This window comes from Trichogramma pretiosum, unplaced genomic scaffold (assembly GCF_000599845.2).
Source record: "Trichogramma pretiosum strain Unisexual culture from Peru unplaced genomic scaffold, Tpre_2.0 scaffold82, whole genome shotgun sequence".
Classification (NCBI taxonomy): Eukaryota; Metazoa; Arthropoda; class Insecta; order Hymenoptera; family Trichogrammatidae; genus Trichogramma; species Trichogramma pretiosum.
The window spans coordinates 95398-112214 of record NW_019640889.1 but is presented as its reverse complement, the minus strand read 5'-3'; the positions used below and the strand labels follow the sequence as shown (position 1 = coordinate 112214).

Below are 16817 nucleotides of genomic sequence, written 5' to 3'. Positions count from 1 at the left end.
TCTAAAAGCTTTTTTGTCATTTTTATAATAATTGAGGCGATTGTAATTGATATGAGTGCAATTCACTGCATATTTTTTATTATGATATGAATGTGTGCGTATTTCAACTAATCCAGCTCACACGACACACTCTGTCGAAACGAATGGGCGTCAAAACTCACGGCAGAATCGATCGTAAACTTCTTGCGCGATAACGTCACAACTTTTCTTAATATAAATAACAAAAGCGTTTGCTTGAACTAACAACTAAAAAAAGTACACGTGATCTGATCATTTTAATCTCATCTTCTTGAAAAGAGTCAGTAAGTCGACGCGTCTGCCTTTTCTTGCTTTTCGCATGCAATAAATATTTTAAGCGTCGAAAGTCTTTTTTTATTTTCTTTCAAAAGAAACGAATCTCATCATTTCAACTGTCCTTTTTCGTCAGACTCTAAACACGTTACGTCTTCCTTTCTTTCTTGTACTGTCTAATCAATTCTATATTTCAAGCGATGTTACTCAAGACTAAAATCATGAATTAGATGAGAATAAAATTGACCTTATAGTTGAATTAAAAAGGTACGACTTCAAATCGATCAAGTCTTTTCTTTAAGAATATTCGCAACGTTTTAATGCTTAATTTTTAATAGAAATTGATTCATTGCGCTTATTTCAATAAGAAAACAATTAGAACTTTCTCAATTTCCAAATTTGTCCACTCTTTAATAGATCGAGTTTTTCTATATCTGCCACATCTCTTCCTGCAAACAATCTATTTCTTACGGATTTTTTGTAATCCTCTTAGTTTCCGTCTCGGCTGGTAGCGCCAGACGTACTGCGTTTTCTTGTCGTGCGAAATTGCTTGAAAAATGTTGTACAGGCGACGAAAAGCACGCTTGTACACGCAGGATTAATTTGCTAAAATCGACGTCGGTCGTCATTGTGTGTCTGCTTCGTACAAAACAGTACAGCGCGGTACAGTTCGTGTATGCTTCGTGTCGAAAGAGAACGTGAAGCTCGCCCGCTTGCATATACACGCGGTATATATTTTCATCTTAACGAGAGTCGGACGTGCAAAACGGTGGAAACAATTTGCCAATTTGTAGCCGCTCAATTAGGCCACTTGCCTATCCTAAGCACATATTCTGCTGCTGCTGCTGCTGCCACATGGGGACTCTACGACGTCGAAAATACGTTGACGTGGTCGCCAGCCGCCTCTTAATTCGATTCCGCCAATTATATGCAGTGCAGTGTAACAGCAGCTATACCAGCGGGCGAGCTCACTGCGCGCACAAACTCAGAAGTGTGTCTTTCTGCCTGCACTTGTATTGTGTGTGTACCATGTGTATTAAAACGTGCGCGCAAGATAGCATATGGAAATATGCACGCGTATTTGTTCGAGATAATATCTCCCACCATCCCCCCAAGTGCAGCACGTACGAGATCCCAGACATTTGTTAATTGTCTCTCTCTCTTTTCTCGAATCTCACTTTGATACCGGTGAAGCTGGAGGAAGATTTTTTTTCTCGCTCTTTCACTCTTGTTGTGCTCTCCGCGATCTTTTTTTGCCTTTATCATCAAAGACAGATAGAGAGAGAGAGGAGAGGGAGATAATGGAGTTGTACGCGCTGATGATTTATTGCGTGTGTCCGCTTTATAAGTGCTGCGCTTGTTGTTCAGCGATGTTTCTCTTGATATTTTCTTATAATGATTCATTGAAACTCGATGCGTACACTCGATAAAGCAATCGCGTGAAATTTTCGGATGAATAAACTTTGCCGATTTATCGTTCGCGCAGCAGCTCGCGCAAATCTCGCGTAATGCAAGTCTCTGATCGTTTGACCCACATTATGGTTAGTTTTCCGCTCCCTCGTGTAATATTTTGCTTAATCTTGCAGATTTGCAGATGGCTATTTATGTATGTAGCCTAGGCAGGGGGTTATAGGAGAAAAGTTTGTTTTTCCGCGCGCGCGCGACACGCGACACGCGCTTAGAAAAGAAAACGACAGCAGCTTCGAACTTTTCCGCGCCGAGCTTAAGCTGACTTGGAGTCTCATCGCATAATGATCGAGATATCAACTTTGACCCCATTTCGAGGGAAGAGAGTGCCGCGAAACAGCCCGTGCAGCATCCTATAATGCAGCTCGCGACGAGAAAAATATAATCGTGAAAAAAGGAGAGAAAAAAATTGACCCATCTGTCGCTGCGACGAATCGCCGTCGTTGTTATTGTACCGCTTGACCAATTGTCTCGTTACATAGACGACGATTCGAGCAAAGTATTTTATATAGCCCAATTCCGCTCGCGCGAGCGCACGCGAATCAGCTACCTGTAAACGATAACGCGAAAATATAATCCTTATCGAATCGCTCTTGTATTTACAAATCACGAGCGCGATACATCCAAGTTTTATTATTTTTTATCGATTTTTGCACTTTGCCTATGGTACGTAATCAATCAAAGAAATTTTTGATATCGTCCGCGATGATCGAAAAAGGTGATAATGCGCGCGCGAACTGCGATCATCTCGCTGTTATTAATAACACACATCACCTATCGGGCTTTTCGAGCCGCAAAAAAGGGACTACGAACGATTTCGTGTGAAAGTTACGTCACTGATATATATATTTTATTTGCGCGACGCGCTTCTCGTGCACGTCCGTTATATAGGTCGTTACATGAAACTCGGACAGTCTGGCGCGTATATACATAGATAGTACAGTACAGTAACGTTACTATATACGTAACACACACGCGACGCGCTTACAAACTGCGCAGCATCACCTTAAACCTATTGTAGGACACGCATGTGTCACAGCCAATGTAACTATACTTCATTTGCCAAACCGCAATCGTGTCGTATGTATGTAGACTTCGAGAGAAAAATTTCGACTTATTCGCGGATATAAACTTTGCGAATTTGACCCAAAAAAAATTACTCTTACTATTAGAGAGTAAAAATATTCATTGATAGATGGAAGTAAAAAGTTTTGCTCTATAGATGATACATTCGTGCGGATAAATACAAAAGCAACGGCATGTATATCGCGATGATGTAAAGAGGTAAATATATTACGGGCGTTATCGATCGCCAAGATCTGATTCATACATTTTCAATATCGATTTCTAGCGTTGATAGTTGAATTAGTAGTGGTATTAATTTATCAACGACAGTAGCTCTCAGGATCATGCCGCATGATACTACTAATTTTCTGCGTAATATTTGCTTTTGCAATTGCGATCGATTCGATATACGAAATTCATTTATATTAGCTTATATAGTTAATGTCATTAATTAAAATCTCAGATACGCGAAAATCTGATCCAAAATAAAACGATCTTGCAGAATGCTGGGATAATAAAATTACGAAAACATCAAAATCTCGAATGTATTTATAGACGACAAATGAAAATTATGGATAAATAATTCAGCGCGCGTTATCGATCGACCGATCGTCATACCGATATCGATCTTTATTATTTATGTGTATTAATCATGCGAAACGAGCGTTATGCAAAACAATAAGCCGCGCCGCCTCGCCGTCGCATGTGCGCCTTGTGCGCCGTCTTCGTCGTTCGTATACGTTTGTTCGTTCTTCTGTTAAGATACATCGCAAATTAACGACAATAAAGTGCAATTAAATTGTGAATTATTTTTAACTATTTCGTCATATCGCAGCTGCACGCGTTCTGTCTCGCGCAGGCAGGTATGATTAAACGACGACGACGACGTTGACACGATCGGCACAACGAGAGTCACGTGCATCGTGGCCGTAGCACGGGTTACAATATCGGCGCGCAAACGATATCAAGTACTCGACACACTCACACAGAGTGAAAGACAAAATATGGAAAGAGAGGAGAGGAAGTCTGATTCATAGGCATACTCGGGTTTAATTAATAATTGAAAAATAAATATCCGAAGAAAATAAACAAACGACAGTGTTCGGAATATTGTTTGTTTCTCCGTTACAACTGCATCTTATTATTGAAGCGGACGTACGAAAATATTTTCTCGCCTATAGTGCGCGCGTGGAAAATTCCAAGTCCCGAGACTCTCGAGAGAATTTTTTTCCTACCGATTTTCTACCGATTTTTCTACCGTTATCGCCGATCGAGAGAGGAAATCGATCGCACCGCCCTTGAGTGGCAGGTACTTGAGATAGAGTCCATTCACTGGATATCGGAGTAGCGGATGCTCCGAATAGCACGTGCCGATGACAAGAGCAGTTTGCGACTTTAGTTTCATCGTCTGCTAATCATAACCCGATCAAATATTGAATTCATGCGTGTGCGACACCGCACAGTAGGTCCAGAATTAAGCTCTTGATTCTTTGCGACAAGAACACTGCACAGCAGTAGCAGAAAGTTTCTCAGCGAATCGGAGAAGAAAAAGCAAAAATGTCAAAAAGCAATCGCTCGATATAGGACTTGCACTATCGTTAACAACTCCCAACGACGATACTCGAACGATCGATCCACTTTGCCGATAACACAATAGGGCAATTGGAGAAGCGTAAACGATATCGATGTACATAATCGTTCTCGGAAAGAAAGGACTCGCGAGTAACATGGAAAAAAGCGCGAGGACTTTTCACGGTGCATCCGCACGTTTTTATGTATTATATAGCTCGAGATCGAGCACGCATGTGCTGCAGATCGTCGATATCGGGCTCCGCAGCGGTAATTGCAGCAGTCGATGCACTTACGTACGTGTATTACGCACACTTTACGCCGTCGTCTCTCTGATACACACACCGCACGAGCAAAAGATTATGAGCAACTCGTCGGCGAAGAAAAGTGTGTGTATATGTTGTACGTATGTATACACGAGCAGCAAAAATATACACATGTAATACCAGCGCGAGACGTCGAGTGTCGGAACAGCAGCAGCAGCAGCAGCAGCTCTGCCCGCAAGAGGTAGGGGCAAAAACGCGGCTTTCAAATGGCTGACTCTCGGCATCGGTAACAGCAGCAGCAGAACAAGCCTCTCTCGCTCTTGCTGTGGCTCCGACTTCTTCCACACACATAGCCCCTCGCGTATATACACGGATAAACACACACACACACACATTCGTATCGGCCGATAGAGTCGGGGCCGCGGTATGTAGTCGTCGTCGTTGCCGCGAGCGCGAGAAAGAGACGGCGAGTCGGCAACTGTCTCTCCCGTATAAATACAAGCGAGTGGCTCGTTTCGCGTTTAGTTGCCCCGTTCAATTTCACGAGAGTATAACGCGCCAAGTTTTTATATTATTTTCTCGTCTGTGTTTATATTTAATATAACATACACGATACTTACGAATTGCAAAAATATTTTTATGTAAAATACGTCGCAGGCTCGACCTATTGTTATGTTTTTTTTCGTTGAGTGATGCATATCTGTTTGTTTGTTTTTTAGTTTATTTTTCATTATCTTTTATCTGTCAGATACTGCAGTATCGAATCTAGTGTGATTTATTATTTTTATAAGAAGAAAAAGTGACAGTGCGCGCGAAGCAATAATAATAGTAACAAGTACGGCATCGAAGTGAATCGTCGTTGCAAACGCGACTCCGAAGACGACGGTGTAATTTTTCTTCTCGCCGCACTGTGCCCGTTGTGTGTATGTGATAGTACAGCCGCGAAACGAGCGAAACTCCTGTCTCGCCAGGCGAAATCCGCTGCTATATATATCCTGCCTACCTGCTGCTTTCACCTATCCGGCATTATACGCTATATAGATATACAATATAGCTCGTCTAGCGCGCAGTTATTACTCTATATACGTACATAGAGGCATAGATATTATACACACTCGCACCCATATACACGCAAGGGGAGAGTATATACCACTAGGAGAGAGAGAGACACAGTTTCAGTTAATGTGTGGCATATATAATGTATACTAAAGGCAGCTCTCTCTCGAGTTGTTAATATAAATGTATAATAGAATAAATGCCTTGTGTATATAAATGTGTGCCGGTGACGCGCGCGAGACCCGCTGCGTGTGATTATGTGCGTTAAATGTGAATATCTGCGGTGAAACACAACGTCAGCCCTCCCCGAGCGAATCAGAAGCAATTGCAGACAGCAGCAGCACAGCTGATATACAATACATAATTTGGAGTGCACGTGCATCGTTGATGTACACTGCATTAGAGGTGTGCAGCACTGCAGTGCCAGGACAATATACATAATAATAAAAGTTCAACGCGCCTCGCGAGCCCTGTAATCCAACGCTTCAGTCAAAATGACGACAAACGTCGCGTCGTCAACGTCGAGGATGGAAATGACGCCGAAATAAAGCTTGAGAGATCATACGAGTATAGATTATACGAACACTGGACACTCCTTTCTCGAGCTTAAATATACACATACATTAACGTTCGTCAAAGCATCGAATTGATGTGACTTTGAAAGCTACCCCCAAAAGTAGCGAAAACTTGATATTATCGTCGTCAAGAATCGTGCGATTAAACCGTGTCAAGATGTACATCACCGAAGCTGAGCAAAATATGCACGAGCAGCAGCAGCAGCAGCAGCAACAGCAGCAGCAACAACAGCTGCAGGGCAACGGGGTCTCGCCACCGCACGAGCATCAGCCGGTCCTTCCGCGCCACTCTTCGCCCAAGTACGCCTCGACCAACTCGATACCGGCTCTGATCGAGAATCTGTCGCCGGTCGCCTCGAGCGCGGCCGAGTCGAAGAAATCTGGGTCGCGCGTTCGCCACAACAGCGGCGTCCTCAGCGGTCTCAAGGCGCGCCGCGACTCCTTCCTCGAGAAAGCTCGCCGATCGAGCATATTCTCGGACTCGTCGTCGCAGGACGACGACAGCGGCATCTGCGGCAACAAGGAGAACACGACCATCAACACGAGCAGCAGCATCATCTCCTCGGCCAACAACAGCAGCATCATCATCAGCAGCAGCATCAGCGTCAGTACCAAAAGCAGCGACAACAACAACAAATCGCGACGCTCGAGCGATGGACAGCAGCAGCAGCGCCGGGGATCGGTATTCTACGTGTCGCACGACTCGCTCCTACTGACCGAGGAGTCGGACGACAAGATACTGGACGAGACGCCACCGTTGGCAGCGCTGAAGAAGGGCCGCAGAAAGTCCTGGCATCCGATTCTCGCGGTCGGCAAGTCCGATCGCAAGCGCCGAAAGGAGGCCGTGCTGTCGGAGAGCCTGCCCGACAACGTGACCTCGGGTCGCGAGAAGCGCCCCTCCTGGTGGAACATCTTCATCCCGGACTCGGTCGGAAGGTATATTATAAAACGCAACAAAAAAAATTGAAATAAAACGTGTTTGTTTGACTCCTCGCGACTCGACTCGTCGTCGCCGTGTATTTTGGCTAATCAGCTGTATCCGCTTGTCTCCATGCACGAGTGTTACATGCACACAGATACGTACTCGTATCCTATTATTAACCGCATTCACGAGCGCCTCATAAGAAGCGCGTCAAGTTTTTATCGTATCTGGCAACAGATCAAGCGTACAGCGCTTGCGAGCGAATATTATTTTCGTTAGCTCCGCAAGCTCGGCCATACTACCCCCGTTGTTCGTGCGCGCTCAGAGCCGAGCGCTGTACCGATCTCTCCGAGCTGATACATACGAATGCACACCGCTGCGCGTAAATAAAATATTTTCGCTCGTTGCTAACGCACAAAACGTCATTAAAATATATATTTTTCTTCGAAGCTTCTTGCACATGTACACGCAGCTTGTTAGACATACAAATGTATAGGAGTATGCTCGCGCACACGCGCACCTAGATAGATACGTATACAGTATAAACCCTGAAAAGAAAACAGAAATAAATTTCCATTCGATTGGAGCGGACGAGCGAGTGAGCGAACGAGAGAGAGAGAAAAAAAGTTAAGGAATGATTTCCTATCGGAGGAGCTTTGATTACATGAATTATTGAAGCATGCCAGATATACGTATATATACCGTATACTGCTGCTTTACATGCTTTGTTCGTTCTTATCGATGGAAGCAAACCTTCTTTTTTTCCTCTCTTTCTTTCTTTCTTTCTTTCTTTCTCTCTTTTGAATCTCGCATTTTTCGTGATTATCTCTCGCTGCTTCTTGCGATGAAATGAAACTTCCAGTCCCGTGCATAAGCACGCCCCGACTGTATACAGATATTATACCTCTTTCTCTCGGAAGTATGTACGTACACGCACACGTATACAAATAATGAAAATACCAAGCGCTCCTCGAACGAGTCTGTTATATGTATACGCACTTGCGCTCGCATATCCTACCGATTCTTGTATACGTACATAAGAGTTTGCGACTGCATACTCGAGTGATAACATGCACGCAGTGATTTTTTTTCGACAATTTCTCTCTCCAAGGGCTCGCGAAACACGTCGTTGTAGGTGATAAGTATGAAAAATGACCAAGTGCCAAGATTCGTTACAGTTTTTCTGTTTGCTTGTGACTTTTCACGTGCTCGTGTCGTCGTCGCACCTTCTCTAACGATTATTAGAAAAGGAATGAAAAAAGTCGTCTACTCGACAAAGAGTCATATCTTCAACCTTGGGTATTTAAATCGATCCTCCTCCTCGTCGTTCAATACACTTGGCTCGCGACGTATTATAGGTACGATATTCCTAATAATGCACGTGCTACCGAGAATATCAACTCGTGACACATACTGGTGCTGCCATATACTGCACGGCCGATCGACTTGTCGCGATTGTTCCGCTCCCCCGACATAACACACACACACACACAATGAGAAATAGCTCGTGCCTCGAATGTTTACGCGAGCGCTCCTAACAGCTCGCGAGTCGCGACACACTTGTCGCGCGCTTTATGCTGCTGCTGCTGCGCGTCGTGCACATGACGCGAGAAAGAAGAGCAGCTTTATCTCATGCCACGAAAGATTATGAAGTCTTCTACTCCTCGATCTCGAGTACCTGCGCATTATATACATCGTATGTGTGTGTTGCGCAATCTTCCGATATATGAGGCAATTTTTTGCCTCTTTTCTCATGCGTCGACGTGTAGATGGAAAGAGAAAGAAATTTGTCACGTGCTTTTTCGCGCTCCTTGCGATCGAGGCGCGCAACAACGCAGACCGACTGTAACCTACCGCGCTCGCGTGCATGCAAAAGGAGACGTCTATATTTACCAATAGCCGTGACCAATTATTAAACAATCGCGCACATCCAAGGTATTCGACTATTTGTGACACTGACTCGTTTCGTTCTTTTTGCGCGCCTGCGGCGCATTATCATTATATGCGCCTTCTTACGTACGTATGAGAAAATTTTCGTATCGCTCGCGAGCTGCACACGCAGCCAGCGTGTCTCTCTTTGTATATAATTCTATTATTTTAACGAGGCGAATCGAGAACGATCGCGGCACGACGCGGCGTAAAATAATAAGCTCCTTATAGCATGTGCGCAACTGCAGCAGCAGCAGCAGCAGCAGCAACGCAGTTGTACTCCGAAAAACGAGCGCGCGCCAATATTATATTTTTCTTCGCATGTGTTGGAGTCTAGGCTGCTTACCTCGCAGCACGTAACACGTGCGCGAAATTTATCCAACGTCGAGAGGTTCTTTATTTTTTTCTTTAAAGACAAACCCGCAGCACATACTGCTGCCGCCGCCACGCGTGTGTATAATGTAAATGCATTTCCGTCGCATCGTCGCTCGTGTGCGAGTACGTAAGTGTGTGTGAGCGAGGCGCGCTTTATAGACCCACACCCACACATGCGCACGGAGGCGCATACAAAGACTTGGCAAAGATTCGAATTGCACCTTGCCGTGGACGTTCGACGAATAACAACGAACTCGCGTTTGCCTCTATCCGCGTATACACACGAAGACGAATGAAAAAAAAGAAACAGACGAAGGGAAGCATCGGTCGAGCTTTGCTTTATTTATTTATTTATTTTCCGCTGAACGAGGCTAAAAAGAATAGGGCCTTAATCGCGTTTGACACATTTTGTAAATAAAGCCTCCCGATCGCCTGATTCGAGTCTTGTACCATCCTATGTACGTATACAGTCGCAATCTACCCGTCGCTAACATTAACTCGCCGTTGTTGTCCACTGCGCCATTGTTGTTGTTGTCATCGTTGAAAAATAAAAGAGGTCTCGTGTTTTCTGCTGACGCTGGTAAACATATCGTTATACACTCTCGCACATATCTGCGTGTAATTGCCATTCCAGCGTCCAATTACTCCGGGGCTCGGGTATATAGAAATCTCGTGTGACATATAGAAGACGTGCTATATTCACTACATACACACTCACGCAGCACTGAGTGCGGAGAAGAGGGAAAAGAAAGAGAGAGAGAGAAAATGAGACAAACTCGAGAGAGGGTATAAAATCTTTTCCGGTGAAAATGAAAACGAGGAAAACGAGAGAGGGAACCTATAAGCGACGGCGCGTGCTTGCGGCAAAGCGCATATTCTTAATAATTGATTTGCGATGCGCGACGCACGCGTGTGTGCATAAGCTACTTTTTTTTCTTTATCTCGCGCCTTTGCATTATACGAACCAATCTATGGTAGCGCGCGCTTATATAGCACAGATTTACCGAGAAAATCTTCCTTTAAACAGAGTTGCGTAACCCGCGCCTGTACCGAGTGAACTGCGAACGAGAGAAAAATTTAATAAAAATGAGGAAAAAAGAAATAGTTTAACAGCGATGCACGAGGAGCGGCTGTCAATCTATATACGGCGGCAACAGGGGCATGGTCTACAGTGACATATTCCTCGTTACATAAGCGCGAAATCTTCAATAGCTACATAGACCGATATAAACGAATTGACGCGTTCTCGCAGCTGTCTTTTTTAAATTGACGCGTCGATGTATTATAGACGGAATTCGCGCGATCGTCTCTCTCTCTCTTTTATAAACGGCACGTGCACTCGAGCGCGGGCTCCACGCGAAATTAACCAAATGACTCGCGTGAGTGATGCAAATGCGAGAATGAAAAAAAAAGAGCGAAAAAGAAACGATTGCACGAGGAAAAATAAAACGATCTACGTTCGTCATCTTCGTAATTGTGTAAAATTAACGAATTCCGTGCTCCTCGAGTGATATGCTGTTCGGAGCGAGATCGTTGATATAGACACGCGTGGTTCGTTAACCTTACACATTATAATCGTGTGTACGCCGTTGTTGTCGATTCACTGCGTCAAACTTGTTACGATCTTCATCGATTGAATATTTCATCTTTGAATATTCTTAGCAAAATCAAACAAATCACTGGCATAGCCATTGTTTCCGGTTGATCGGCGCCCGTAAAATCGTTGAAAGCATAAAAATTATAATATCCACGTGGCTGGACCCTTGAACAAAGGAATCAACGAAAGCAAATACAAATTTGTTCGCGCTTGACTATGACAAAATAAGATAAACAAATCATAGGCGATGCAGAAGCACGTGCATATTATATATCGAAATCGCGGGCCGAACTTTTGGCATTTGCCATCTCCAAACTGTGCGAATCAATTAAATCTCGCCCGATGTTTGCTCGATGATAATTTATAAGGTCGCGTGCGCCGATGTCGCGATTATACACGCTTAAGAAGACGATTGCTCATCCATTGGCACGTGTGTAGACACACAGAAAGCTTGTGATAGGTTTTGAGCTTCACAATACATTATAAGCAAACTAACTCTTTTAATTCAATCCGCAATGAATTAATCAAAATGGTATATCCATCGAAATCTGTAAAAATAAAAATGTAATAGAAAACTCGACGCGTAAAAGCTCCTTATCGACTGCGCGCACGTGCCTATTATACGTGCCGCAGAGCGGAATACGAATCGGATATGATCATGTTATTATTATCATACAGTTGCTCATCGGCTGCTGCTGCATCTCGCGCGTTGAAACTTCCGGCTGAAATGCGCGCCCCGTATACCCGAAACTTATATTATATTCGATTTAAGGTGGATTATCCCTCGCCCGGTGCTCACCTGTTGCGTTCGCCGCGCGATCGGCACCGCACGAGCGCTCGGGAGTGTGTGTGTGTGTGTGCGATGTATGCTGTGCGCGTTACGTACACACACAGAGCAAACTTTTTTTAGGTCATGAACTCGGCATTAGAAATAAATGTCTCGAGGAAATTATTCAACAATCCCGTGTACCGGATTCCAAGCGAGCTTACGTATTACATTGCGTGTGCGTGTGTGAGGGAGCTCTACTGCACTCCTCTGCTATAAACAAAACGACGTGATATCGTGCCGAGTACGTATATATGTGCAACGAGCGGAGGAGAGGAACTTTATGTAAGCAATTGCCGTGGCTGCCACTAGTGCTCGTGCTGCTGCCGCTGCCGCTTCTAGTGCCGTTAATGAAGATAATTTTTCGCAACCGGCTGTGTAACGATTTTTTTTCTCCGTCGCCGCCGCCGCAGCCGCAGCCGAGAGTCTCGTGCGCGGCGTCACGAATACATCAAAGCCCAGATTTTTCCTCGCACTTGGCGTGATTTGCAAACACCTGCATACTCGAGTCGCGTCGCGGGCGTGTAATATGGATTATTAATGTTTTTAATACACGTGCTTCGAATAGGATCGAATTCGATATTCGTTAGATATGTTGTATTCCTTTTTTTCTTTCTTTTCATCAATTCTTTACCGAACTGACAAACACGAGTCGTCGTCGCATCGCGAGTGCAAGTTTGATAGATGAAGAGTGAATTCGCGTTTATTTGAAAGAGAGTCGAGACTTTATTTTCGTTCCTTGCGCGCTTTTAACGAAAATAACGCTTTTGTTTTTGAGTTTTGCAGTTTTCGACATGTAGTCAAAACAACGCCAAGCAAACGCGCGCGCGCATAATGCCATTAACGTGTTCGAACAATCATCATCTCCTCCGGCGCTGTACGAGAATAGAACGTGAATAAAATTTGCATCCGATAAATAAATTACAGAAAAGTTTTTCGAGTTCTGAGCGCGCGCGCGGATATAAAGTGCTGCATTCCTTTTATATTTTCTGCGCTGGATCGCGAGAGATATAACACGACACGCACACACACTCACTCACTCACTCACTCACTCACTGACAAAGAGAAGAGTGTAGAGGAAAAAGCTGAAAACCGAGAGAGCTTGTAAACAATCGAACGGAGCGCGGTGGGTATATATTATTTAAACGGAACGCGTTTACGATTCATCGGGCAAAAAGGACGACGAGGCGTTTGTTGCAGTTTGTGCAGCGAGATGTGTATAAAATATACACGATAAACAATCGCGCAGGATGCGCCGCAGCTGAGACAGATATGCACAAACACACGTATAAAAGTACGCTCGTGCATCTATATCGTAGTCTCGCCATCTTTTAATTGAAGCAGCGATTAAGTTGTTTGTCTTGGATCCGAGAGCCAAGATATGAAGTTGAAAAAAAGAGTGAGAGAGAGAGAGAGAAAAAATAGTTTCGCACCCGATGTGTTACTGTATATAGAGCGACAAGCGAGACCCGTTACAAAAACGTATTTGGACTTTTACGACGTCGAATTTCCCCGAGGACCAACTTTTCCGGAGAGCAGCAGACTTTTTTTCACTCCGCTCGCTCGCACGGCTTTGATTAAGTTTTGTTTTCGAGGTTTTCGAAGAGAGCCGAGAGGCGCTCACTCGGCACACGTGACTGCGCGCGGCAGCGTCATATATACTACTACACTTCGATGACCGAGAGAAGAAAAAAATTGCAGCGCGTTACTTACTTTTTTTTCACGACATCCGTAAACAACGATCTCGGTCGCGGATCGCGTTGTTTTATTTATTTATTTTTTTTTTGTACTTTTTATTTGTCTCGACTTTTGCCTGAAAACGAGCTTGCAGATGCACATTTTTCGATTAAACGAACGATCGATTAATTTTATTTTTTGTGCGCGCGGCGCCGAGCTGCGATCGTTGATGGGTTTATTTACCGCGAACTTATTTATATATCGCCCGTTTATATGTTGTACGAAGTTTCATTCTTTTACATGTTCGACCTACGTTCGCACGTTTAAGTGTAATGACGTTGAGTTTCTTTAATTTATAATACGCACACGTTTGATATTTGCGCTAATGCGTGTTTAACCTTCGACTTGATTTTTCGCGATCGTATTATAAACCGATCGTAAAAAAAGCAGCAAAAATAGAAATCACGTGACGGAGCTAATTTAATACTTTTACTCAAGTGAAAAGATGCCAAATTCTATAATAATTTAATTAAAATTAAGAAACTCACGATGAATATTCGTAATTTTGCCGAGTAGAGAACAAATTACATATGATATGCAACTCGGGATATTTTGAGCTTGCACTCGAAGCGTAAGAAGCAAAAGGTTAACGAGCACCAACCAAGTCCGCTTATATACTCTCACGAGCACCTCTTTTACTGCATGTATATACAGCTGTATAGCTACGGAAAAAAAACTCGCTCGACTTTCTTGTTTGTAAATAATAAAAAAAAGATTTTCCAAATATTTACGCGAGCAGCTCTCTTGGCAGCAATTTCAATCGGGGCTTAATGATGTCTCATTAATCGCGTGCGTCTAACTACTGCCTTCGCCGAGAGATTATATTGCCGTTGCATAAATGAAATAATCTTTGATTATTCTGTTTTGCTTCCTATGCACATTTGTGTCGTACAACTCCTGTAAGACGCTAACTATAGGAAAATTTATCTTTTTTCATAAGTAACGTTTTCTTCATTTTTGTAGAACACGTTATATCAAACAAGATTTAGATTCGATGAGTCAATTAAGATCCATTGAGACGCGCGCACGTATATGATTCACGTCGAACCACAACTTTGTATACAATACTCAAGTCGACGACGCGAGAGAGAGACGCCGACGACACACAAGTGCAGCGATCGGTCGATCATCTGCATATATAAATGCAATTGTTTTTTTTATTTCTTCCTCTCGAGTCGCCGAGTCGCAATTCTTTGCTCCGCAGAACAATAGGTCTGCATCTTTGCCGCCGCCGCCACGTACTGGCTATAAAATCGCGCGAGCCTCGTCGATATAGTTATATTATTTCGTTCGCACGCGCATAAATGCGTGGAGGCATTTTCATTCAAGATCAACGATCTGAATTTCAAATGCAGTCGGTTTGGTTGGGCGCGCGGGGGAGGCGGCCAGATGAATTTTCGCCCCCGCGCGTAATCCGTACCTTTTTCCGAGGACATATATTTTATCTGGCCCCGGAGGTTGAAACACGTGTTTGAAAAGGAAGGAAATTGCGCCGTAGTAGATAACGAGCTAGTTAACTCGGATACGCTTTTTGCGCTCGTTTTAGCCCCCGTACTCGTGTGTGTGTGTATGTGTGTATGTGTGATTGTGGGCGAGTTCACGTCAAGAACATAGAAAAAGCTCTATCAACGGCTGTGAAAGGATTATAAATGAGAAAACGGGCAGGTCCGAATAGAAGAGGAGAAAAAAGTGTTCAATTCCTCGTTTTCCTTAAAGCTCGAAGCATACACGCGACTCTCGCTCGATGCGGTGCACAGAGTTTTTAAACGCGACGACGTGCGCGTGAAAAAGAATTCCGGATCGGCGAGTTTTTGCACGATGCGTCTATACAAAAATATCCAAACGTCTGCGCGAGACAGATGATTTTATCGCTCGACGCTGTTTATAAATTCTTCTGCCTCCGTCATTATCGGCAATTAATTAATAAAACGTGCGGCTGAAAAATAATTTATAGACTACTCCACGAATGCGACGATTAAATAATTGTTTAAATCTTTTAATAAACACCGCATAGACGCACGCAAGGAACATGATGTGCAGCACACAGTCTGCACAAAAGAAACCCGATCGGTAGAGTAAAAAAAAACGTCGCGATATTGATGTATTTTACATTAAAGTCCGCGAGTGTGTGTACGTCTATACATACACACACATAGAGTCGATCTTCTGCACACAGACGTGTGCCTACACACATTCACACACACATGCACATTGTTGCCCGAGCAGTTTTCATCTCCTCGTCAAAACACGACCTTGAGCTGCTGCACTGCTGCATCTGTTGGTATCTATATATGCGCGTTATACTTGTAGCGGTATTATTATTATATTATATGCGAAAAGCAGCTCTAATACATATTACATCGACCATCGTATAACTTTTTGCGGAAGCTCACGTGCGTATTGTATAGTAATAATACGCAAATGAAAATAACGAAGAAAAAACAGCGAGAAAAAAGCTCGCGGGAGCGCGACACGGCGCTTGTATGTACTTTTTTTAAACGACGAGTAGCTCTGCCACGCAGCTTTGATCGCGTCTCTCTTTGCCTTCAACGCAGCAGCAGCCACTATACGCGACGTCGTTATATGCATTTTGTCATAAACATGAATCGTAACGTTTGAAAAGACTGCATAAAATAACGAATTTACGAAATTGCTTTGGCTTTTACTCGCTATATCCCTCTCTCTGTTTTTCGTTCGTCGTATATCTTCTATAATACAGTTGAGCTTTTAGGAATTTGGTCAATTTCGACGCAACCGTCGTTTGATGTAAAAACTTTCAAAACGATCTCGGATGTAATAAATTTATACGCAACTCGCGCGTGTGTGTGTATATGTGCGTGCAAGCTAGTTACACATACATTTGTAAGCGAGTCGGTGTGTGTGTATCAACAGAAACTCTCGAGGTCGGAGCACCGCACGCACTCAAGGCCAGATGTATCCTCGCTAGAGTGTTATATATATGGGTCAAAATAATACTTTTTTACAAAACCGTGCGCACGTATGTCACCGATCTCGACGCGCTTTTGGTATGTTATAGTACATGGTAAAAAGGTCCCAAAAAAAAATTTTTAGACCCCCTCCCCCCTCCTACCCCCCACTTCCGGTATAAACGTCCATTTTCGATCTATATTTTTTCTGAGGA

The 16817-nt window shown here is 43.7% G+C and overlaps 1 protein-coding gene across 7 annotated transcripts in view; it reads left to right on the top strand.

Moving 5' to 3' along the window:
• Positions 1–16817, top strand: part of LOC106650098 (TLD domain-containing protein 2) — a 132885-nt gene that overhangs the window by 67188 nt on the left and 48880 nt on the right. For 3 of the 7 annotated variants that reach the window (XM_014367891.2, XM_014367890.2, XM_014367889.2), the window contains exon 1: positions 5176–7225. The exons of 2 other annotated variants lie outside the window; for them this stretch is intronic. In XM_014367891.2, coding sequence (XP_014223377.1) covers positions 6447–7225 — 779 coding nt within the window. In that variant the 5' untranslated portion in view covers positions 5176–6446. Of the gene's footprint in view, positions 1–5174; positions 7226–16817 lie in introns of those variants that run through there. 2 more of the 7 variants (XM_014367887.2, XM_014367888.2) reach the window with 2 other exon arrangements.